The sequence below is a fragment of the Cynoglossus semilaevis genome, chromosome 14 (genome assembly GCF_000523025.1).
Source record: "Cynoglossus semilaevis isolate Cse_v1.0 chromosome 14, Cse_v1.0, whole genome shotgun sequence".
NCBI classification, from domain to species: Eukaryota; Metazoa; Chordata; class Actinopteri; order Pleuronectiformes; family Cynoglossidae; genus Cynoglossus; species Cynoglossus semilaevis.
Genome location: NC_024320.1, coordinates 1,546,315 through 1,571,302, shown reverse-complemented (window position 1 = coordinate 1,571,302; position 24,988 = coordinate 1,546,315). Strand labels below are relative to the sequence as shown.

The 24,988-nt window shown below is 38.2% G+C and overlaps 4 protein-coding genes across 5 annotated transcripts in view; all 4 read right to left on the bottom strand.

Moving 5' to 3' along the window:
* The window catches only part of LOC103389085 (ephrin-A5-like), a 1,154,841-nt gene that overhangs the window by 316,811 nt on the left and 813,042 nt on the right, over positions 1-24,988 (bottom strand). The gene's annotated exons all lie outside the window — the stretch shown is intronic.
* On the bottom strand, positions 8-2,414 carry LOC103389058 (protein AMBP-like). The gene is made up of 6 exons (XM_008324322.3): positions 2,244-2,414; positions 1,713-1,852; positions 1,567-1,643; positions 1,169-1,288; positions 821-922; positions 8-739 (listed from the first exon to the last, which is right to left on the bottom strand). Exons 1-6 carry the CDS (start codon positions 2,346-2,348, stop codon positions 717-719), a joined length of 567 nt encoding a protein of 188 aa, XP_008322544.1. The 5' UTR covers positions 2,349-2,414; the 3' UTR covers positions 8-716.
* On the bottom strand, positions 3,115-6,054 carry ptgdsa (prostaglandin D2 synthase a). The gene is made up of 6 exons (XM_008324323.3): positions 5,860-6,054; positions 4,979-5,118; positions 4,794-4,870; positions 3,751-3,861; positions 3,557-3,658; positions 3,115-3,462 (listed from the first exon to the last, which is right to left on the bottom strand). Exons 1-6 carry the CDS (start codon positions 5,944-5,946, stop codon positions 3,431-3,433), a joined length of 549 nt encoding a protein of 182 aa, XP_008322545.1. The 5' UTR covers positions 5,947-6,054; the 3' UTR covers positions 3,115-3,430.
* Positions 7,439-24,988, bottom strand: part of slc27a4 (solute carrier family 27 member 4) — a 24,111-nt gene continuing 6,561 nt past the window's right edge. The window contains exons 1-14 of one of the 2 annotated variants that reach the window (XM_008324324.2): positions 24,934-24,982; positions 21,960-22,121; positions 20,018-20,228; positions 19,677-19,860; positions 17,166-17,327; positions 16,616-16,685; positions 16,359-16,450; positions 15,814-15,923; positions 15,515-15,724; positions 14,960-15,086; positions 14,678-14,815; positions 14,395-14,559; positions 13,418-13,564; positions 7,439-12,108 (exon numbers count right to left, since the gene is read on the bottom strand). In XM_008324324.2, coding sequence (XP_008322546.1) covers positions 11,951-12,108; positions 13,418-13,564; positions 14,395-14,559; positions 14,678-14,815; positions 14,960-15,086; positions 15,515-15,724; positions 15,814-15,923; positions 16,359-16,450; positions 16,616-16,685; positions 17,166-17,327; positions 19,677-19,860; positions 20,018-20,228; positions 21,960-22,120 — 1,935 coding nt within the window. In that variant the 5' untranslated portion in view covers position 22,121; positions 24,934-24,982 and the 3' untranslated portion in view covers positions 7,439-11,950. Of the gene's footprint in view, positions 12,109-13,417; positions 13,565-14,394; positions 14,560-14,677; positions 14,816-14,959; positions 15,087-15,514; positions 15,725-15,813; positions 15,924-16,358; positions 16,451-16,615; positions 16,686-17,165; positions 17,328-19,676; positions 19,861-20,017; positions 20,229-21,959; positions 22,122-24,933; positions 24,983-24,988 lie in introns of those variants that run through there. The other variant, XM_025062767.1, reaches the window with a different exon arrangement.

Below are 24,988 nucleotides of genomic sequence, written 5' to 3'. Positions count from 1 at the left end.
AAATGCCTTAAAATGCAAGACTATTTTATTTTAGGACACCTCTGGAAAGTGGCGCCGCTCCGGGAATGCTAACGAAATTTATTGTTGCATACATCATTGCCAAAGAGGAGTTCCCACTTACCAAATTAAAATAAAATAAAAAATTAAGAAGAAAAATGTTCGATTTCTGCTCAGTTAAACACTTTCATAATCACATTTCTCTGGAGCCCTGTAGTGATGAACAGGTGATCTGCCTTGGGATCAGGTGGTTCCCTTTTTTAATCGTAGTACTGGCACGACTGTGGTGTGTCAAGCAAGCACCAGAACCCCTCACAACTCCCTGAGCTCTAGTCCAGCCAACTGGTCCTTTGCTCCACGTGTCAGTCAGTGTGTTACATAGATGACCAAATTCAGGTCATCTGGCATTACTGGTGCCCAAACGGTTGTCAACATGCAGGTTAAAGTGATGATTACTAAATAGGTAGAGCTAGCTGACAGAAAAGTCAACACAAAGTAAGCCAGGAAGATAAGAATTATGGACATATCCAAAAGTAAGTCAAAAGAAGCAGCTCAAAGTTAGTAACAAATAGTGTAATGTGTCAAGAATCATAGCAGATGGCTGGGTAAATGATTTGTTAATGTTTGTTTCTGTTACATGAACACATGCTGCATGGTTTTTGTAGGATTTTATTTTGGATTCAGCCACTTGAAGCTAACTGTTAGCCTCTGGATTTGGTTTAGTTGAGGGGGAAACAATCACCTGCAAGACAGTAAGATGGAAATGGTGGAAATGGCTAGACAATGGTAAATTTGTAAAGACATTTATGAACACTTTACTAACCTTTCCACTGATTCATGATGATGTCACTTGCATTCATTTCATGTTGTTTCACGAGTGTTTTAAATTTGTCGATGACCTCAGGCCTTACGCTCACAGTCCTACCTGCAGAAGAGAAAATAAATCTGTTATGGAAGCTACATACACAGCTGAAACAAAGCAGAAATAGTGAAGAGTGGTGAATAATAAACCTCCAGTTAATCAAAAATAACCAAGACAGTCTAAAATAGGTTAAGGTAAATAGTTATCAAAATTCAGAGTTAAAACTAGTCCAGCATTGCATAGTTGCTGATTGTGTTTCTGTACACAAATGTGCATATGTGAAAATGTCAGTGTTGGAAGGTCACCCACTGTAGAGCTTGTCTATGATGGTGGTAATTAATGATGGCTTCTCTACGCTCAGTTGAAACAGCAGCGCGTACTCCTCATAGTTGGATTCCACCACAGTCGTGTCAACATCAGCTCCAAACTCTGCAGTAAGAACAATGTGTGTTGAGTAAATGAATGTAAAAAGTACATCTGTATACTCAGCTGAAGTTTATGTGACTAAATGATCCTGATAAATTACTTGACTGGTGCCACTTTGGCTCCCTGTAGTGGTACATGGCAGTCTGGTTTTTCTTTTTTAATAGTGAAAGTGCAAGAAATAAAGAGTCAAAACGGAATTATAATTATTCTTGATAAATAATTGTCTTGATGTACTTAACAGAGTAGACATGTAAATGAGTTAGGACTGTGTGAAAACGTACTGGCAACGTGGTGGAAGAATCTTCCTGGAGTGTCAGTCAACATGTAATCTGTGGACGATCGCTTACATGTGCCGTTCCTGCAGGTACACATGATCAGTTGGTCAATTTCTTAGGTGTATCTACATGTGTGTGACCGTGGGTCTCACTTGAAGGTGTCCGTCGTGATGGTGAAGTTGGTCTCTGAACGTTGCAGCTGCATCGAAAGAATCACAGGATTTGCACGTTTGCGCTGCATGTAGTAAGGACAGGTGGAAACCACAGCGATTTCATACCACTGTCCCATGAACTGGAGGAAAAACGAAGACGTGTCATAAAGTACAGAATGAATATCGTGCCTGTTCACGTTTTACATATAGATAAATCTTTCCCTTTGGAATTTAGGGAAATTACCAAAAAGAAAAAGAAAAAAGATGCTAGCTAAGCTAATGTAAAATAGCCTAAACAGCCTAAATAGCCTAAATTATTAGTCTAGAAACTGGTCCAAGAGCCAAAAGATAGTAGAGATGTGCCAAAATCACATGTTTTGTTTTGCGGTATGTTATTGATATACTGGCGCAAAAATTTGATATTTAAACAGTAAACATAGACTTGTATAGTATAGTCAAAAACACTAGACACAGAACACAGCTGTTTCCTAATAGATAAATAAAACAGTGAGAGAAGAGGGTGTCACTCACTGAGTCCAGGTCAAAGGCCTCCTGCGGGGGCGGAAGAGTCCCTGTCAGGTCATGGGCTGAACCCAGGACCAGGAGAAGAACCAGAGCAATAGTTCTGTGCATCATGCATGAACCTACTGAAGAAACTGTGAACCACAGCTACACCTGCTCAAATAGAATGCCTTTTAGTTCTGCTGCTATCTGTGACCTTGAGTGTGTGTGTGTGTGTGTGTGTGTGTGTGTGTTTTTCTAAACAAATCATGTCATGAGTCAGTGTTCAGCGTATGAAGCTAAAACAAACACAGTCGACAGTGGTTTTAACTGTTATCGTTACCAGTGGTGAAGAGTGACTAAATGTTTTTCAGGCGTGGAGTCAGTGTTCCACAGCCAGGACCACGCTGTGAGGTGCCTTAGTTTGTTTCACAGCAGAAACTCTGTGTACTGTCGTGTATTTCCTGCTGGAAATATTATGCCCATGCAGACGTAAAATACATGCTCGTACATGCTTTTGGTAAAGATATTTCAGCATTGATTACCAGAAAATATAAATAAAACCTAATGTTGCTAGAAGTTAGCTAAACTAAGTATATGTCAACCAATGTTATTTACACACAGTAAATAGTTACAATAATAATGATAATAATAATAATAGCTATTATTATTGTATTATATATTAATGAAAATTGCAGCTAAGAGGTCACAAGTTTGTCAAAAAATCAATCGGAAGGAGAAATTAAATAATACATGTAATTTTATCCATTAATAAATATGATGCTTAGGTTAGCCCAAAATTATATTTAAATATATATTTAAATACTGTACATGCATGACCAATATAAATATGTTAGTCAAAGTCAAAGTTAGTCAAAATAATTCTTAATAAAAAGTAAAATGTGATTCAAAAAGTTTAATCACACACAAAGGTTTATTACCATTTTAAAAAATAATTTTATGCTCATACGTTACAACAACAATGCTGAGAGAAAACAAAACAGTAAAATAATTATTAAACGTTGCTAAGTTTATTCCCTATATTTTGTATATATTTTATATATTTGGTATGTATTTCTTAGGACCTGTTATGGTTAAATATAGTCTAGACAGGGCCTCGTCTTCATTCGGGACATCAATCTGAAGTTCTACAGAAACACAGTTTAATCATTGATTTATGGCGCTGTTGTGTCTCCGTGTGTCGCTGTAGCAAACAGCTAGCGCCCAGATCCAGAAGCCGGGCAGTTCTCTATGGACAGGAAAAAGCCTTAGGTGAACATTGGAGTATTGAAGGGTTTGTTTCTTATTGTACAGAATATGGTGTATGTAATTCTTCACTTCACCTGCAGGTGGTGGAGTCAGAATAGAATCTCTAGGAAAACTTCGAGAAAAGGCAAAGGCTCTAAACTTGTTGAAAACCTCATGTTTAACTCTGGGAGAGCGGCCTGTGAGGAGTTGGGTGTTAAATTCAGACACATCAGGGCGGTGATGACAAGCAGGAAAAACATTTGTGTGTGTGCGTGTCTTTATCTTTTACCGTAAAGCGCCACCTGCGTGTACTCTCTGTTAAACACTTTGTGTTTGAGGACCAGAGCGTAGTCGGTGTAGTTTGTGTCCACCACTGTGATGTCCTTCACCATGTTATGGCCTGAACCAAAATGAAAAATGATGAAAAAACTGAACTTTTTGTAGACATGGTGCTGAACACAAATACAAAGTTATGATTGATATCTTTCATAAAAAAAAAATGGTATTTGTCAACCCTAACACTATAAAGGCTTTTTTTTATTGTACAGTGTGAAGTGTTCTTCACTATACTGTAGAGTACAGACAAATAGATGAAGAAGAGTTTGGTTTTTTTTGGCCAATTTCTTTTCCGCTTTTAAAAAGCTTAAAAATTTAAAAGATGTTAAATGTTACAATAAATTAACAAAATAAATTAGAAATGAAAATTAAGACATTCATACTAAACTTGTACTGAATTATCTGTGCACGTTATGTGCATGTTACATCATTTTATAAGCAAACTTGAAGTTGAAAACTTTAATTTCCTATATGACATAGCCCCCCTCCCTTGCCATTTTTCTTTGTAAACTTTTTTTTTTAACATATGAATATTTTGTCAAACCTACTTTTATATTCACATTCTTCTCCCTTTTCCCCCCATATTTCTTGATGGCTTCCAAAGTAAATCATAAAATGTGTCAAATGAAGTTGTGATGGTGAATAAGTCTAAATTTGAAAATTAAGATTAAAGCTAAAATGTATAATTGATCGCCTTATGTTTGACCTCTTAAAAATAACAAATACTTCCTCTTCCACTCATAAGCAGAGAAATAGTATCAAGCATAAACAAATTGTGACAACACGTGATTTGAAATGTCATGATCTTGACCATGGTGGCTTTCAGTCATGTGGTCACTTGATCATATTATTGTTGACCAAAACTTTTAACTTGAGTTGCAGACATCTGCTGATTTAGGGAGTCAAATCATCACAGAGGAAACAAAGTCATGTTGTAACCATATGCTGATGATGTTCTGTTGTCTCTTTATATCTCTTTAGTGTGCTGTGGCTTACGTGTGCTGAAGTACGTGAAGAGTCCTGGTGTGCTGGTCTTCTCATACAGGTAGGACTTCACCTGGCAGCCCAAAGGTCTAGACCAAACACAAGGGCAACGAGGAATAGAAAAACATTTCTTATTGTCATCACATTTTCTTACTTTCATTAAGTATCACAATGACTGTACATTTTCACAGACTCACGTTGCGTCCCACATTGTCAGGTTAAAGTTGCCACTAGATGTCAGTGTGATAGTGCCCATGGAGACCTTTAGTTTGTCTCTGTATGGGGCAAAACTGGGAGAATCATAGGCAAGACCCACACGGTACCATTTACCTGCAAACTAGACACACACACACACACGTATTTCATTAAACAATTCTCCAGCCCTTTAATCTTAACTGTAACAAATATATGGCTAATTTAACATTCTACTTTCCACAAATGAGACGCTAATTCTAATCCTAGCTCTAAACCTAATAAACCGTGGGTGCCTGCAAACAGTCCCCACAGGACAAACATTTTCAGTATATTTAAGGTGGACTGCTGTTAAACTTTGGCTCAACTAAAAAAAACAAAACAAACAAAATGGTTCCAGGAACACATAAACAAGAGCGATGAAGGGGATTGCTAAATTTAAATTTTTTGGGGCCATTTGTTTTGTCAATTTTTAGCCTAAAGCTAAAGACTTTTCAAATATTATGTCAGATTTTCAATTTTTTGTTCAGTCTTTCACATACCTTTTATCTCCTTTATGGTTTTTGTTTAGCTGATTTCATTTAAAATGGTACCTATTGGGCTAACTTTATTTGTGTTAGGCTTATGTTGCTATCCTGGATTTTTGTTAGCTTTTACTACTTAGCTTGGCTAACTTCTCTCTATTACTGGATTCACTCCTAGTTATTCTGGAGGCTTTTTTTGCTAGGTATCTAATTAAGAATTAGCAGCTCATCTAACCACCCCACAAACAAAGCTAAGTTGTTATATTTTAAAATTTGACCCGCAGCTATTTTTAATTAGATTTGAATAACATTAAATTAATCACAGACAAAGTTTCAAGTGTGACATTGTGCATCCGTCTTACCCTCTGTGGGTCGAAATCCCTGAGAGGCTTGATGGCCTGCACCATCACCACCATCACCATGACAACAGCGACCACGGTGGTCCTCATGGCTGCCGGGACAGATAAAGGTTGAAAGGGTGAGAAAGGATAAGTGACCTGAGCCTAAAGTGAAGAGCAGCTGATCAACAGACGGGTGCAGAGTGGCAAAGCCTGAGGCAATGTTTGTTTCCTGTCCTGATCCACCCACCTGCTGCTCAGCCAATCAGGACCATCAGTTAACAGTGGCTGAGTGTTGGGAGTAGTGAGCTTCTAAAATAACTCTGAGTAGGTTTATACTTGCCCACAAGTGCAGAAACACATGTGAGCTGTGGTTAGAAGGCATCATCTGAGGCTCAGTCAGGCACTACTGAAACGTTTCACAACATATGGAGACCTACCCCCAAACAGACCTAGGAGAGATTTGTACTTTGGTTACTAATGTATTCTCTTTAAAAAAAATAGTGATGAGAAAATTATTTAGATCATTTAAATACACTCCCTAAACTCTTACTATACTTCCCTTATGCTTAAGTGGAGTACACCAGTAGCATCCACTGAAGGCTGGGGCTGTAAGAAAGAACTTTTTATTAATTGTCTTTGCCCTATCATCCTGTAAAATCAAGAAATTATTTTTATGTCAGTTTGTCATTATGTTGGTGGTTAAATATTAGTACATTATCTTCTGTTGAGACGTGTTATTGTGTCTTTAGTGTTGTAAAATGAGTATAATCAATGGAGTATCCTTATCCTTATTACTTCTTTTTGGGTTTTACTAACCTTTTTTTAAGTCTAACTTGGTTTAAAACTCATTTTGTTTCAATGTGATTTTTGACATCTTTTTTCATAGAATCAATAATATAATACAACTTTCTGAGCCGTGCTAACCATTAAGGCAGTAAAAAAGTGTTTTTTTTGAGGGGTGTGGACTGTGTAAATAATAAAAATAGGCCGACATTGAGGAGTGTAAATAAATATCCAGAACATACAAGCAATCAGTACTGACTCTTGTCAAAATCTAAATTAAAATAAAAAATTGTTTGACTTGGAAACAGTTAAGTGGCTATTGAGATCCTATACTTACGGGGGGGTTAACATTTCCCTTAATTGTGATATTGATACATTTACCTAGAAGGGCCTGGAAAGTCCACTATAACCTACAGTGAACTGTTTAAACAAGGGTTTGATGCAATGACGAAAAACAATCTTTTTAGGGCAGGGGTGTACAAACAGTTTCAAAAGGCACAGATCAGTACTGTAGCATTAACAGATGATGTGAATGCATCAAAAACTTAATATTTTAAGATTTTTTTAATTTGTTAAAAAATATTATAGAATTTAAAAGGATTTTAAAAAATCAATTAAATTCTTTAGTGCCCAAGACATGTAAAAATAAAAAAAATGTGTTGAAAACATGTTAGATCCCCTGGAATGTATCACTTTAGTTAATTTTGGGGTAGGTGGTTGTGTCGTTCTGCTCCTGCTGGCAAAACAAATGATATACGTATGAGTAAAATGAGCAACCAGAAAAAAATACCACACAAAAAACACACATCAGAAAACATTGAACAATTTAAATAGGTTTTATTATCAGGAACCATTGTTTACCTGTCGCACTGATTTCCTGTCTTTCCTTGAAAATGACGTTAAACTGCTAGCCTTCTGTGACAATCTGTGGACAAGAGGACATCAGTGTGTGTGTCTTTGCACACACAGCACACCTCACACACCTCCCTGGCACACACACCCACAGTCACACACAGACACACACACACACACCTACACTTGTTTCTCTCTCTCTAGAACTTTTTTTAAAACATTTCCAATCACATAGCAAACGTGAAACAAAACAAACAGGAGTGAAAGAAGTTGCCCATGAGTGACAAACATGAGAGACCCAAAACAAACATCCACAATATCCTGACAGTATCATATCATCTTGAACAACAGACATTTCTTTTACTGAATTCATTCCCACATCTTGGTCACAGTTTACTGCCTCCCATCAGTAGTAACAAAGAGTAAAAAATGTGTTGAAGAATTTAACCGTTTGTGATTTAAACTTCTATTACTTTAAAAAGTAAAATGCAAACATAAAATTAATTTTATGTTATTTTGGTTCTTAACGTGCTCAAAACCTGTATATTTCTATATGTTGTAGGTAAAATGCCTGTCTACCGATTTGGGAAATGCGGAGAGGTGTGCAGAGAGAGCTCCTGTAGCCGGAAGCAGTATAATGAAGGTAAAGCGCCCCTCTCTGGTCAAACTGGTGAACTGCCCCACAGACTCTTAGCTACCTCTTAGCTTACAGGATGTTGGGGAATTGGGTGAACATACACAACCAATTTAATTCCAAACACAACAATTGCATTTTAATTAACCCCGTCTTTGGGATTAAATGTGATTGTCTCCCACTCATGCACAAATCACCGCATCTTTAAACAAACCAATAAACAAAAACAAACAAAAAAAAAATCACAACTTTGGATTTCAAACAAAAATAACAAAATAAAACACCTTCATACAGTGAAACAATCAGAAATATAATTAACAGTTCCACAAATAATAATAATAAATTAAAGTCATTAAGAATAAAAACAAAAATGAAAACATCTTATTCAGAGTGCTTGTTTAGGGGGGCTGTTTAGTCATGCGCCCCCTGGTGGTCAAGGTCGAATAGTGCAACCTATAGTCAGAAGCATCATAACAGCCAAATGAATCGTGTTCCCTTCCATACATAGAAAATACATTTGTACGCATTTCTCCACAACATTCTAATTTGGTCACTCATTTCCTTTTCAGACACCCGCGAGAACAGTCCACACTCATCATTAAAGAACGAACGGGCGCTCACGACACACTACGACTACAGTGGAAGCGGCGACGAGCTTCTCAGTATCCCGTCAAATGGCTGTCGTTGGTCTGCGTCCCAACGTAAGGGAACAGTGGCGGAAGTGTGACAGCAGCCATCAAGGTCAACTGAGTAGGTCAGTGCAAACTGAGGAAAGAATTACAAACTATTTGTTTCTCAGTCGAAGAACATTTTAACAGCGCACCGACATTTATAACAACTATACTAATAATGACTCGGCTGTACTGTTAGTGATGCAGAGAGTGGGGAGTTATTAAAACAAAAATGTTTTGTTTTTTTTACAAACAATCTCTTAAGTGTATTTGTGTGCAGGACATTGTAAGTAGAAGACCCTCCTCACCCCCCACTACTCTATCCCACAGCTGTTTGTATCATTTGCTCTGCTCAGCACTTTACTAGGACTGCACCTAGTTCCAGTTAGACCAGGGTAGGACCAACAATCAGGTAGCGAACATAGAGGATGGAAAAGTTAGTTTAAGGCAGTGGTTCTCAAACGACATGTGTATCACCAGTGGTACTTGGGCGACCTCCAGCGGTGAAACGGCTGAGCTTAGAGTCCCATTAAGATTAGTTTAGTCACATAAGTTTATAAGCTCCCTTAATAATGAAATAGTATAATAATTCTATTAGAGATTTATTTTCTTAGTGCCGTTCTCATTTGTATTTTAATGTTAGCCACACTCACCATCAACAACTGGTGGTAATTGTTTCCTAGGTTGTACACTGTAAAACATTTAGGAACCACTGCTTGAGGCGAGGAGGAAAATTGCAATGAAGATAACGACTATAACTATGTTTAAAGACTAAAATGTAGCGTAAAAAAAAATAAAATCAAAACAAGCTCGTGGCCAAATTAATTTTTGTTGGACAAGTAAAAATGTGTCTATGAGGATTTTCAACCTTTCTCAGTGTTGTTTTAAATTTACCTGTGTCTGTGAAAACTTTTTACATTTTTATTTGGTCCAAAATAGCATTTGACGTGTCATACAACAGGACAGATGAGTTTCTTGTCTTTTTAGGAAAAAGATTTCAGGATTCAAAAATGTAGCCGTTACTATGGATTTGAAAAAAGTAATAGATGTAATCTTTAAACAAGAACAATAAGGAGACCACCAAGTGCTGATACTGATTTTTAACAACATTGAAAAAAGGTCTATGTCTTACAGTTTTGTACGTTTTTTGACTTTGACAGAACGCGTGGAACCCGTTGAAGCAAAAACATGACAGAGAGAAGCTCGGTGGGAAGATGGAAGGTGGACAGGAAACCAATGGCGACGCTGTGCATCACCTGTAAATTTGGGATGTGACGTCACGGTAAGGCACCGCGCTCCTCAGGTCACCTACACCACCCTTCCTGCTGCTAACACCCTCACAACAGTGACTATACACAAGAGACAAACAAAGAGAAAACATGTTCTCTGTCCAGGGTCTTTATCTTCCATTTCCCAGCCTTTTTTTTTTCTTGCTGAATGTTCCTCATGACAAAGTCCCCGCTCCGTGTTTGGGAATCTTTGGATCGTTGGGCTCAAACATCCTTGTGTAGCAAGAAAATACTGTTAAAGTAGAAAAGTTTAGTGCCTCTCTCTCTCTCTGTTCAGTCAGGTGGACACGATGTACAGAAGAGCCATTAACAGGTTAACAGTTCACTTGGAAACAACACACAGCGACGCAGCCTGACAGCCCAGCAGGTGAGCAGACCTCTGTGTCCAAACAGAGCCATATGTTTAGCCCAGGGTTGAATCAGCTACAGTAGATTGTATTAGTTCATCTTTGAACAGCTGAATAAACAAAAAAAAAGACAAAAAAAAACACCCAAGAGAAAAAGAGCGGCAATGATCTTTTTTAAATAATTCCTAAGAGATTTTACTTCAATGATTTTAAGTTAAACTGGATTTCAATAGTCACATCTCATTTTGAGATCACTGAAACATTTCTTAGAATTCTTAGAACCTTGAACCTAGAAACTAGATAAATCTTAAGTCTGAATTTTGACCTTGACCCTTGATCTTATTTACATGTTTAAATATTTTCCCCCAAGAACCTTAAGTAAATTATTTCCCACATGTTCTACCTACAAATCTGACACTGAAGTCAAATCTTTTTTTTTCAATCCATGACTCATCACACATTAACTGAATTCTGAGTAAAGAAACATTTGTTTGCTAACCTTTTTTTCTAAGCTCTGATTGGGAAAAAAATCTGTGCAGCTCTTATCCTCTTGTGTGTTACAATATTTGGCCTACAAAAAAGAAAGCTTTACAAAATAAATTAATTCAACTTTCATTATAGGTTCATAAATATGTAAACAAGCAACACTACAACATAAATATTTTTGGTATGACACAAACGTTTAACTGCATTCAAAAGTATTTTTTTCAAATGTGATGTGCGGCAGCCATTTACACTGCAGTATTGCACTTAAATTAAACTGTTTTGTTTCAAGCACTGGTCTAAATCATAGGCTCTCTGACACACAACACATAATTTAAATGAACATCAGGAATAAACACAACGGTGATCTGGAAAGTTGGAGTTGTCAGAGGGGTCGTCACTGCTGGCTGAAGGTGCAGATGAAGATAACAGGCTGCCTACTCTTCAAATTTCTGTTTTTTTCCTTTCAGTGAAAGAATGGGTTCAAGGTCTCAACAGTCCATCCACCATGTCACATAGAGTGTGTGCTCAATCTATGGTCCTGCCAAATTCTCCGTGAAGTCTGTGAGTATTTATAGATTCAAGTTTTTGGGCATATGGTAATGCCAGCCAATCATCAGAAAGCACTGCTTCCTGCTCTTTGTTCCTGCAGAGTCTTCTTCAGCGGAACTTCAGTCTTTGTCAGACCATGATAGACCAGCAGAGGTGCTGTTTGTGGTCTTAAATCCTCAACGTCGACCTGGTTGTTGGGGGGGTTCCTCTGTGTTTGCTGTGGTAGCAGGACGAGTTTCAGGTGGGATTGGTGAAACAGTTTTTCTTCTTTTGTGTACATGCATGCTGGGTTTTTACTGCGTTTCCAGGAGTCTCGGTTTGGAAAGAGAATGTGTACGTGTGTGTAAATGTGTAAATCTGTTGACTTATATGGCTATTGCTTGTGTGTGTTCTTGTGTAAATTTGCAGACCAGGATTTTCACTCGGCTGTTCTGCTGACAGGAGATCTTTCTACCTGCATGTATGTGTTACCTGTAAATGCAGTCGTCGGCCAGTTGCTCATCACAACTTATATTTCCCTGACAACACAGAGCGGTGAGTCTCCTCGTCCAGCCGCACAAAGCGGCCTCTGCTGGAATCCAAGAAATATAGTCTGTCAGACACTGTGCTGGGGTTGAAGCCTTCCCTGCGCAACTCGGTCTTCTGAAACTTGAATGTTCCTAAAGAAACAAACAAACAAGAAAAGGATGAAACGGTGACATGAGTGATTAGAGCAGTGCTTCTCAATTATGTTCTGTCATGCCCCCCCCTTGTGGAGAGACATTTTTACATTCCGCCCCCAACCCACACCCCCACGAATTGAAATACTATCGAGAACCTGATAATGGTATTATGATATGATATTATCTGTACAAACCACTGTATGAGTTGCTGCCACCTAGTGACTGGAGGACTGTTATAATTCAAGCTTTTGTCCATTGTACATATATACATATATACACATATATACACGTGTATATGTATATATATATACACACACGTGTGTATATATATACGTGTATATATACCCGTGTATATATACACGTATATATATACACACATATATACGTATATATATATATATGTGTGTATATATATGTGTATATATGTATATACATATATACATATATACACGGGTATTTATATGTGTATATATATATATATACACGTTTATATATTTATATATACGTATATAAATACATACATATATACACGGGTATTTATATGTGTATATATATACACGTGTGTGTGTGTATATATATATACATATATACACGTGTATATACATATATACATATATACACATATATACACGTGTATATATGTATATATATATACACGTGTGTGTATACATATATACATGTATATATATAAATACACAGTATGACTAATATTTAAACCTAAAGGATACTCCATGCATTCTGTTTAATTTCAGTCTTATATACATATACATATATACACATATATACACACATATATACGTATATATATACACACGTATATATATATATATACATATATGTATATATATATATATATATATATACATATATGTATATATATATATATATATATATGTGTATATATATATATATATATATATGTGTATATATATATATATATATATATGTGTATATATATATATATATATATATACATATATGTATATATATATATATATATATATGTGTATATATATATATATATATATACATATATGTATATATATATATATATATATACACACACACACTATGACTCATATTTAAACCTAAAGGATACTCCATGCATTCTGTTTAATTTCAGTCTTATATACATATACATATATACACATATATACACACATATATACGTATATATATACACACGTATATATACACGTGTGTGTATACATATATACATGTATATATATAAATACACAGTATGACTAATATTTAAACCTAAAGGATACTCCATGCATTCTGTTTAATTTCAGTCTTGTTGCCATACCTGTCTTGTTGACCTCTGGAAGGAAGCGGAGGAAAACCGGTCTGGCGTACGGAGGAAGAGCCTTCTCCATGTCCTTCACAAACTTGTCCAGGTCGGTGCTTTGAGACGGATCAGCGATGGCTGCCATCCCAGCCTTTCCCTCTGCTCCTGTGATCAAACAAATACAACTCTTGAGACAAATGTATTTTTAGAAACACACTATTGTTTCTATTAGGACCATCAGTTGATTCAAATATATAATTGATTTGAATTGCATGATTGTCCTGAGTGAACTTACAATTATCAGCAAATCAAGTATTGCATACTGGAAAATATTTACACAGTAAAGCCTGACACACACACAATTATAACATTTTTGGACTGATATGTTGGTTAGATGTTATAATTTTTTTTATAAAGTTTTGTTACTGAGATATCTTTGTACATCATTTGATACATGGTTTTGTGGTTTTGGTTCATTATAGACAAATTGCCCATAACATTTAAAAACAACTAACACTTGAGGCAGTTGTGTGATCTGCAGGGGATTTTCCAGTTTTTTTTTTTTAAGGATTTTCATCATGAATCATTGTTGTATACGCGTGGTAATTTGCATTGGTTTAAATAAAAAACGAATTGTGCATCAAGGCATACGGAGTAGACTGTGTTATCTCAAAATGTCAGTGGTCATACCATGACTACACACTGTAGTACAGTAGGTGGCAGTATGCACCAAATAAGGTTGGTTTGGACACTATTTAACCAAGACATCAGCACACTACATGACCTATGGGACATTCAGGTGTTCAAACAGAACGTGGGAAGAACTTCTACAGACACAAATATTGTTATTATATTAGTAGTATTAGTATATTGTAGTATTGTTTGTTGTTTAACATATTAACAGTTAGAGGTAAATAAGACATAAGTATAATTTTAAAATTGCATATTCCAAATTCAATTCTTAAGGCCCGGGTCAGTTTCTTGGAAGACATTACCTGGGACTTCCACTCCGTACACAACCACGTCCTTCATGTCCAGCAGTCTGCTCAGTGTGCCCTCCACCTCCGTCGTGGAGACGTTCTCTCCTTTCCAGCGGAAAGTGTCTCCGGTCCGGTCCTTGAAGTACATGTGTCCATACTCATCCATGATCAACACATCACCTGGAGAGAGGGGAGGTCCAAGGGCATCAGGAGCAGAGACACCAGGGAGTCACTGGTCTCTCTGTGTCTGTGTGTGTCTGTGTGTGTGTGTGTGTGTGAGTAGTTCTAAGCCCCTAACCAGACAGATAGGCACTGTCTCCCTTCTTGAAGACACTGTGGGCAACCTTCTTGCTGGTTGCTGATTGGTTCACGTAGCCATCAAACCTCCTGAGGGGGTCGTTCTGAATGATCCGGCCCACCAGCTGACCGGGCTCACCTGTACATGAAGAGAGAAACAGTGTCACCACGGTGTTCTGACAGCGCCTGAGTCAGTCCTGACCAATCAAATGAGTTTGCACGTTTTCCATTCGTGGACATGTGATGGCATTAAAATAATGTTCAGTTTATGTATTTAACGTACCAGGTTTGCATGGTATGCAGACCCCATCAGGTCCTCTGATGAGTTCCATGGTCTCCTCATCAACCCTCACCAACCTGATGGGGTAGATGAAGGGTAAAATCCGACTGTTGAAACCACATGCTCCGACCTAAAGGGCAAAAAATAAAAGTCAGTTTACTGAGAATTCATTCATTATGTTGTTATGCATCATTATTTAAAACTTCTGACAACAGATCAGGAAGCCCATTGTTAAACTAGACAGAACTCCACACAATACTGCAGGCCCTTCAGTGCTGCTATCATAAAAGGGTGATGGGTGGGTGGGTGTGGCTTGTAGTTAGGTATTTCCTTTGTTTAAGGAAATGCCTTATCTGTATTTCACTTGTTAGTTAGCTGGTTGGCCTCTTTCACTTCTGGTGCTAATGTGAAAGAGTCCTAGAGGAGCAGCAACCTGGACTTCATACTGAATTCTAAACCTGGGACACAGGACAACTGTGGCTGGGGGGAAGGGGGGGGAGTCACTGAATGGTTCTGACCTACAGACTCATAAATTTCTCAGATTAGTCATGTTCTCACCTTGTTATCAAAGTTGCCCAGACTGCAGTTACACTCAGTGGCTCCATAGAATTCAGCAATCTGTGGGATGTTGTAGCGATTCATGAACTCCTCCCATATGGACTGCCTGAGGCCGTTGCCCAGAGCCATGCGCACCTTATGTTGCCGTTCTGTGTCCTTAACTGGCTGGTTCAGTAGGTAGCGACAGATCTCACCAATGTATTGCACAATCTGAAGGAAACACCCACAAACACACCAATTAAACCACGAGACTCTGAATCAAATGAACAACATGAAAGTGACAATTAGAGTGTACTCACAGTACAGTTGTATTTGACACAGTCATCCCAGAAACGTGAGGCAGAGAACTTCTTTCTGATGACCACAGTCATGCCGTGTATTATACACTGACCCACTCCCACAATGTTCCCTGTGGAAAACAGAGATGTCTAAGACTTTGTATAAAAATATATGTAAATCTTTTATCTAGAACTCAAACAGGTATAAAAAAAAAAGTTCTAAGCCCTTTCAAAATCAATTTCTGTACAAAACATCAAAATATAAGTGAAAAAAAAAATCTAACTAGTCAAGTCAACTTCATTGGCTTTGACGGAGCTCACAAAACACATTTTGCTTCAATGGACTGAAAAATTATACTATTAGAATTAAGACTATCCTAATGAAGGAGAAATAATGAGCCATTTCATACAGTTTATACAGTATTAATAATACAAAGTAGAATAGAATTATTTTACAAATATTAGACTTGTGAAGAGGTAAACGTTTGGCTAATTGTGAGTTAGTTCTACAGATGCTACAGTAACTCATAAACTGATTTACAGTTTTCAACAGTGTACATCTTTACCTGCGGAGTGATAGAGTGGAAGGCAGTCGTACAGCACGTCATCTGACGTCATCCTGAAACCATAGTACACCAAAGCTGCCATACGGTAGTACCTTAAAACCAGAGTAAAGTAAGACAGAGAAAGCAGAGACATATTTAAAATCAAGTGTTGTTTAAAAAAAAAAGAGACACAGAGAGAGAAACACTGTATGGACACACAGAGGCAGCTGTGTTTAGTATCTCTCTGTTTGTTCTCTAGCTGCATGGCTCCTTCTTACCTGCTGTGCACAACGATAGCGGCTTTAGGCATCCCTGTGGTTCCTGATGTGTAGATGTAGAAGAGGCGATCTGCAACAGAGAACACGCGTAGTTCAAATTTATAGGAAGAGATAATAAGTCACCCATATACAAACATACATACTGCACATATATACATACATGTATATATATATATATATATATAATCCCAATTTCCTTTTTTAAATTAGCCCAGAAAATAGCTCCAAGTTAGCAAAATATACAGTATAGAAAAAAAGCTAAATACAAGTCAGAGGGTAGTTTAAGAATAGCAAAAATATATCTGAGAAAACATAGATTATTAATATTATGCAATCAGGCAGAGTCCACATATTTTACAGTAGACAGTAGAGGGTACAACAACAAAGAGGAATATTGTGGTCAACGGTTGTTGACAACAACAAAAATCTCTGTGTAGCTTTTTAGGACAAAGAACAGAGAACTTTTTACTTAGAATATAATATCAAGGCGTGGAATGGTCTGAAATTTTACATCATGTTGGTCAGGTTCTGGTTTTTATGAGTTTCTCACCTGTGAAGCAGCGTTTGGGGCGAGCAGCAGGGGGATGGGCTGAGGCGTCCGACAGCAGGGGCTCCAGGCTCTCTGTCCCTTGAGGGACATGTTTAGGATCCCAGTCTCCGGAGCAGAACATCTGTACCGCCTTCCCCATTGAACTGTGGACCTCGGAAACAGCTACAGCAGCCAAAGACAAAGACAAATGAGTGAATTTGGCGAGTAAAAACTAATTGTTGCCAAACTTTAAAGCGTTGTTACAGGAGGAGAACATGGGTGGAAATTATGTTTAAATTTAAAACCTTTGCTGCCAACTCATCACTGAGGCCACTGTTCTGTTTCAGCTTTCAGTTTTGTAGCCAGGTGGCATAGTGTTCAATTACTTAAATGTACTGTGTACACCACACATAAAAGGATCAGGATCTAGTCCAGAGACTGTTCAGACCATCAATCGTTACTCCATAGTGCTGGGTCAGCACTGGAGAATACTTCGACTGCACCATCATCATCCTGCTATTAGTGGGGAAATGCTCCGCATACGCTGCATCTTTAACCCATATTGTTTTACCTGGGTGGTGCTCCAGCCAGGATGCAGAGATTTAGCAGATTCTGGGAGGAAACTATGAAGATTGGACCGTTTGAATCTGAGCTAAAGGTCATGATAAGTTCAGCTCTGTAACAGAACATGTATCGGTACAAAACCTTCACTGCAGGATGTTCAGGAATTACAGTAATGCAGAGCTGCATTACACAATGCAGCCAAAAGTAAATGCATTCGTTTTTAGCACCGATTTTGTCCGGCCTAAGTCTCAGCAATTCTTAGCCTCAGCTCAATGTAAACAAAAGGTTATGGGAACAGGGATTTTTTTTCTTGAATACAAACTATGGAATTATCATTTAAATTAACTTTATCATCCACTAGGAGGAGCTACTGATGGGTCAATTTATCAGTATCAACCAACAACAACGATTCGTTATCGCATCAGCCATCAGTTATTGCATAGTCCACGTGGACCAGATAAGTTATCGATATGTGACTTTCAAAGGATTTGCACAGAATTGCATTGCATTAATTGCAGTACCATCAGGTAAGATGATGAACTGCTCTGAGATCAGTGTCCTCTCTGTACTGGGAAGTCAATCATTGCATTAATAAAATAGTGCCAGTTTATAAACAACTTATCTTTTCCAGCTTATCATTTATCTACCAGTTGGTTTAGACCTTGAACAGCACAGGTGGCTGATGGGAGATTTTTCTCCACTTTCCATTTTAAGCTCAACCAACAGCTAAGAGGACCACCTCCCTGAAAAGCCATCTATCTTTTATGAGCTCTACTCCCATCGCCCTGCACCATTCAGCTCTCAGCGCAGAGAAACACGACAACACCGGAGAATATCATAACTGCCCTGTGAGTTCAAGGGATAGTTCTACTAAAGGACTAAAGAACAAACTAAGAAATAAAGCAAAATTTGCTCAAATATAGCCAAACGTAGCTAATTTTGCTTAATACTTAGCTAAACTGCTAAAACTGCAAGTAGTATTTTGGTTAGCTAAAAGTTTTAAAGAAACATAAATACAATGTTGATATTTTTTGTCTAGAAATCAATGAAGTGGACTTTTGATATATCAAACTGACCAAAACTAGCTAAACAAAGCAAATATTTCAAATACACTGTAAGACCAGAGAAATGTTATGTATAGCAAACAATACTTACCAAAATATATATATATATAAATATATATATAAAACATGAATAAACTAGACACACCATAGCCATCTATCACATATGACCTAATTTCTTTACAGCTAAAAGTGTGCTATATGATGGTGAAATTGGACATGGGATAAGTAAAGGTTCACAAATTCAAAACATTCAGGAAATGTGTGAGTGAACTAGTTATAAGGTAAATAAAAATAACAAAATGAAAATCAGCTTTAAGAGAGTAAAAAGACAACTGTCTAGATTCTCTGGGTCATGGAGGCCACTGGACTAACTTGGTGTCTAGAAGATGGTACACCCCTCACCAAAGAGGATTCTTCAGTTCTTCGGCCACAATTTGACCAACCTTAAATGATCAAGTTGGCCCAGATTCTCTATATATAGAACCAAATATATATATGAAATGTGTCCTAAAGGCATAGCACATTAATAGTACAAATAATAAAGAAATGGAAAAGGCATTTTACTAGGCATGTGGGAGCTAAAAGTATTTGCAAGTTGACAAAAACTTAAACGAAAAGATCAGAGCTAAATGTAACCTACAGACTGTTCCGATAACTAAGTGAATAAGCCAATTATTTAAAAAATTTAATAAAATAAAAAAAGCTCATTTTTTTAAGTTTAATATTACCTAAGGAATTACTAAATGTTAGCCAACTCAACATCAGCAGACAATTATGACACAAATAAAGTCTCATCGTAGTATTATTATGACTTTGCACGTGACCGACGTAGCCAAAAAAACGTAGCTCTACATTCTGCTGATATCCCTGCTGATATTCTTGTGTTCTTGAACTTTCCACTCACCTTCACACAGCTCAGAGCCAAACACCACAGCCTTGGCGTTGGAGATGGTGACACAGTGGACCAAAGCCTCCAGTCTCAGGTTGAAGTTGATGAGCGCTGCCTCCACTCCGATCTTGGCCATGCCCAGCCACAGCCCCACGTACTGGGATCTGTTCTCCATGAAGAGGGCGACAACGTCCCCATCCTGAGGACATAAACAACAACAACCAAAAACAAACTGGCATTAAAGACATTATTCGACAAAGAAAACAGTCAAATACATTTGTTTGTGGTCATGAAATCTTTCTCGCTACAAGGTACTATTTATAATTACTTTGAATGATTTCTTGGGCAATTTGTACCTTAAAGCCCCGGTCCAGCAGCAGGTTTGCCACTCTGTTAGAATACTCGTCCAATTGTCTGAAGGTCCACCTTTCTCCCGTCCCCTCGAAGATGAGCGCAGTCTTGTCCCCGTGTCGTTGCACTGTTTCGGCAAAGATCTTGGGGATGGTGTTTTTCTCTTTGAGGTGACGTTTGACGTTCAACTTCACCCGCAACAACACCACTGCAGCACTGACAGGAAGAAGAAACAACTTTGAATCTATATTACACTCCTGTCTGTCTCTGACGCTAATCTCCTATCTAAGGCTCTGCAATACTAAACACTGAAAGTGCCATTTTTACCATCAAACAGAAACAAACAAAATGCATATTTTTTTTACAGGCAATGACTGATTCCTACAACAAACTCTTCAGTATTATCATGCCAACCTCACTCAATCACCTGTAATAGTGTAATAGTAATATACAGGCAATGACTGATTCCTACAACACACTCTTCAGTATTATCATGCCAATCACCTGTAATAGTGTAATAGTAATGGGGGCCGTGTGAAAACATTTCTGTCCCCAATGGGGGTTATGGCAGAAAATAATTGAGAACCACTGACTTAGTCTATTCACAAATTTCAAATATGATCTCGTAGGGAGCCACTGCAAAGATGCTTAAGTGCTCAGGAACCACAGACTCTATACTGTATAGAGAGTAGAACCTTCATTGGGCATTACATGGAGTCAAATATTAAACGAAAGGAGAACATTTGGTGTAACAAATGACACTGACTAGATTTTTAAGAACTATTTTTGTAGTTCCCATAAATGACTCAAATTAAAGAAAACTTTGTCATAATGAAAGTGAAAATTAATTATTTGTCATTGTGACACAGCACACCACTGCACACAACCAAATGTGACTTCTGTTTTTAACTCATCACCAAAGTGAACAGTGGGCAGCTTTTAGGGGGAGCAGTGTGTGGGGACGGTGCCAGGGTGCCATGATCAGAGCACCTCAGTGATAACCTGGCAGCTGGTGGACCCGAACCAGGACCCAAGTCCGCTTCCTTAACCACTAAGCCACTACTGTGGCTGGCCTTCACAGCTGTGCAGGAGATTCTTTCAGTGTGACTTGCTATGGTGTACAGAAAACCATTAGCCAGCGACTACATCCCTTCAACCCTTGAACAAGCACCTGGGCTTTGTTACGCCACATTGACATGTAGGAATTTGTGAGTCAGTGAGGGAACAAGCATGGTACAACATAGACAGGTAAGGTCAATATTTAACCTCACAGAGGCTTCAGACAATACAAGTCCATGAACAAAGAGCCAACAGAGCTATCAGCGTCTGTAAAGTTTAGGTGTTCAGGTGTGCATTTCTTCCTAACACTGTAAATCTGGCCTCCCACAGCACAACACAAACTATTTTAGTTCATGTTTGAAAACAAGAACAACAGGAAAAGGCTGCTGGTTTAGCAACAGTTCCAGTAACTGCAAAATCAGGATCTGTTCGACCAGACACACAGGTTCATTGGCTGCAGGTTTTTTTTAGAAATCCAGCATAAATGGCAACAGGCATGTTTTCCACCTAATAAACAAATATGAAAATATTTTTTATTAAATTCTACCCATATAGTTGAATGTAGGCACAGAGATGACTGCTATGTGCCACTGTAAGAGGCCCAGAATGAGGTTAGCATGCTAACATCTTCTGGAATTCTACATAAGTAAAATGCATAGCTGAATTGATTTATTTTGATTCTCAAATATTTGTTCAGAATAAGCAAAGATTTGACGAAAAATAATACAATCCATGATTAGCAAACAATTAGCCAAATGTATAGCTTGTGTTGAATTAGCCCTTTGTATGATTCAAATGACCAGCAAAACTTCATGGTCATAACATTCAGAGTTGCAGCAGCAAAGGCACAACCTTAAACAGTTAGGGTACAATCTTAAACATGCTTACTGTAAGTCCCTGCCAATGGTTTTGGCAAAAACCTCGATGGACTTCCATCCCCCGCTTCCAAGGTAGAATATGCTGATGGCTGGAAGAACCTGGTACCAAGGCAAGCCCACCAGCAGTCTCAGGACAAAGAGCAGCACCGTGCAGCACGCTAGACGCATCATCCTGTCAGAATACAAATGTGTTAATGAAGGTCTCAGAGCTGCAGGCAGCAGCTCAAGTAAGACAAAAATAACTAAAGTGGTGAATGATTTCAGATGTAATAGTTTGGGAACAAGTACACTTTTCCTGACAATGAGACTGAGGTTTTATGTCAATAGGAAGTACAAGGGAAGGTCAATAAGTTCTGGGACAAACTGACAGTTTTACTTGTTGTCATTGGATACTACAAACATTGGTTGTTTGAGCTGGAGACTCCATCGTCATCGTCTCTAACAACAGGTGTAATGGCAGTAGTGGACCAATCCAGGGCACGCAGAGTAATCAACAGAAGAGCATAGACTGTATACAGGAAATGAACTGAGTCATGTGTAAAACCACAACAACTATGAAATGTCCAAGTGTTTTTAAAACTTTTTTTTTTTTTTTTTAAATCACACAATCACACAAAAAGCACAGTCTACACTCTGGCATCACTTTAGAACACAGCAGGTGGGCAAGAACAATCTAAAAGATAATTTTCAAAGACTGTCATAAATGAGCCAGGTTCAAGTGGACATCAGTTTTATCACCTGGGGAGTAAAGTCAAAGGATATGCCCCCGGTGGGCTTTATTCAATAAATGTTCCTATAGACAGACAGACAGACAGATAGATAGCACTTTATTAATCCCTCTGGAGTTCCCTTCAGCAAATTTAGGCTCCAGCAGAAGTACAGCACCAAAAAGAAAAAATGTCCTAAAACCTGTCGGAAGGATAAAACCTCATCATTCCATAGAATAATGAAGCAGAATTGGTTCCAAACCTGCATGTCTAATTGTTGTCCAACTGCAAGGTCTTGCCTTAAAAAAAAAAAAACAACATTCAGCTGCATCCATTTTCTATCAACGGCCTTTGCTTTTCTGTTAATTAACCTGTGTTAACAAGGCCCTTGATTGGTTCACAACCGCTGTAAGGGCTGTTGTTAGAGCGTCTCCTGAGATCCAGGGTAAACAACCAATGTTTGTGAACTTCAGTGACAACAATCTGAATGAGAGTCATTTTAAAAGCCTTTCTGTCGTACAGGAAGGGTAAAGGGGCTGGAGTCAAAGGCTGGTTTTAGTGACAGATGAGAGCAGCAGAGCAGAGACAGCTTGTGTTGACAGCAGCGTTCAGTGCCACCTGATAGCCATGATGCAGCAGTAAAAGACTTAAATTGCACATTATCAATTCATTAGCCTTCTTAGAAACAAATACACACAGATGAGGCCCTCTGTCCCTGTTCACAAATGAGGGACAATAAAAACAGGGCGTCTCAGCAAAACCACTAGGTGTTTGTCTGCCCGTGCTCTCCTCACCTGCTTGGACCCGTGAGAGACCATGGATTCAAATCTCACTTTAATGACCACTAGAAGTCTTTAAAAGGGGGTTTACAACCAATACCAGGGTCTGCAGAGATACTGAGTCATTTTTAGTTTGAACTTTTAAGTTTCCTTAAATACAAATTAATTTTCATTCTACATACTGTATTGAATGGAGCAAGTTAAATATTAAACATTTTATACAACATACTGTACATAGTTATAAGTTGCAGCTTTATCTGTACAACTGAACAACACTGAATACATGCTGTGCAGATGAGGTAATAGTCCGTTTTTAAGCTAAAACTTTGCTTATTCTAGAATACATTTTAACAATATTTACATTACTGTTTACCATTTACCAACATGTCTAGGACCTTTTTATTATCTTGTAGTTTTTGTTTCAACAAATAAAACCTAGTTTAAAACAATGTCTTAAAGACATCCTTAGGCTAACTATTTGGCATCTTATACCAAGTTTAATTTAAATTAGCTAACGTTTAGCTATAGCTACCTTCATATTAATGTCATTTCCACGTTCTTATGTTTCTTTTGTGTTGCACTCAGGGTTATACTGTAGTTTGAGGTTTGCTTTTTGTTTTTGTTTTTTGGCTATATGGACCTAATTACTCATCGTTGAAGAAGGTACTTCTATGCTACTTCTAATTAGCATTTATGGGTTCAGAAAACACCTTGCTATTTTGTAGTGTAATAATTCAATTTCTGAATAAGTCTACAGCCTTTTAAGTGGCTGTAGTAGTATAGACGCCATAAGTTTAATTAATGAGAAGGGATTCGTAGAGTTGCTTACTCGACAGTAGGCTCTTCCTGCCTGGGTGGTTCTTTAATGGTGATGGTGGCTTTTAAATGCCTGTTCGTTAAATGTGGCGTTTCTGAAAGCACGGTTAAATGGATGAAACCAAATTGTGGAAACTATCGCTTGTGTCATACGTCAAATGACAGAAATGCAGTGGAAAATGAAGGCGTTTTAGGAGGAAAGGTTACTCATTGCTGCGGCGGGTGCTTGTGCTGGACCCGGAAATTTCATAGCATCATATTGCGGTAGAACATAAGCTGCTGCTGCTGAGCAAACCAGGTGCCTGATGGGAACAAGGCCTCCCATCATACCTTAGTCAGAACGTTCATCTTGTCAGATGGATGTAGGTTATCATGGTAACCAGGAAGGCGCCGGGGCTAAAGACGCGAGGAGTACTGCGCGCAAAATAGCAAGGAAGCGGTAGGAGAGTGCGACACCATCAGTCGTCTGTTCGTTAGGGGTGAAACTATAGATGGTGCAATGAACGATTCTATCAAGAATAGACAGAGAGCAGCCTGGTATCAACACCTCCGTGCTCCAGCCACTCACAAGGTTGACAAAGGACAGGAGGAGACGCTACCGCCGGTGCGTCCTCCCGGTCTTGCTTCCTCCCTCCCACCACACACCCAGCAGTGAGGGAGATGCTTATTTTGTGTTACATACCTCCCAGTTGACTGATTCACACCGTCACAGCATGAACTCCCCGGTGATAAACACT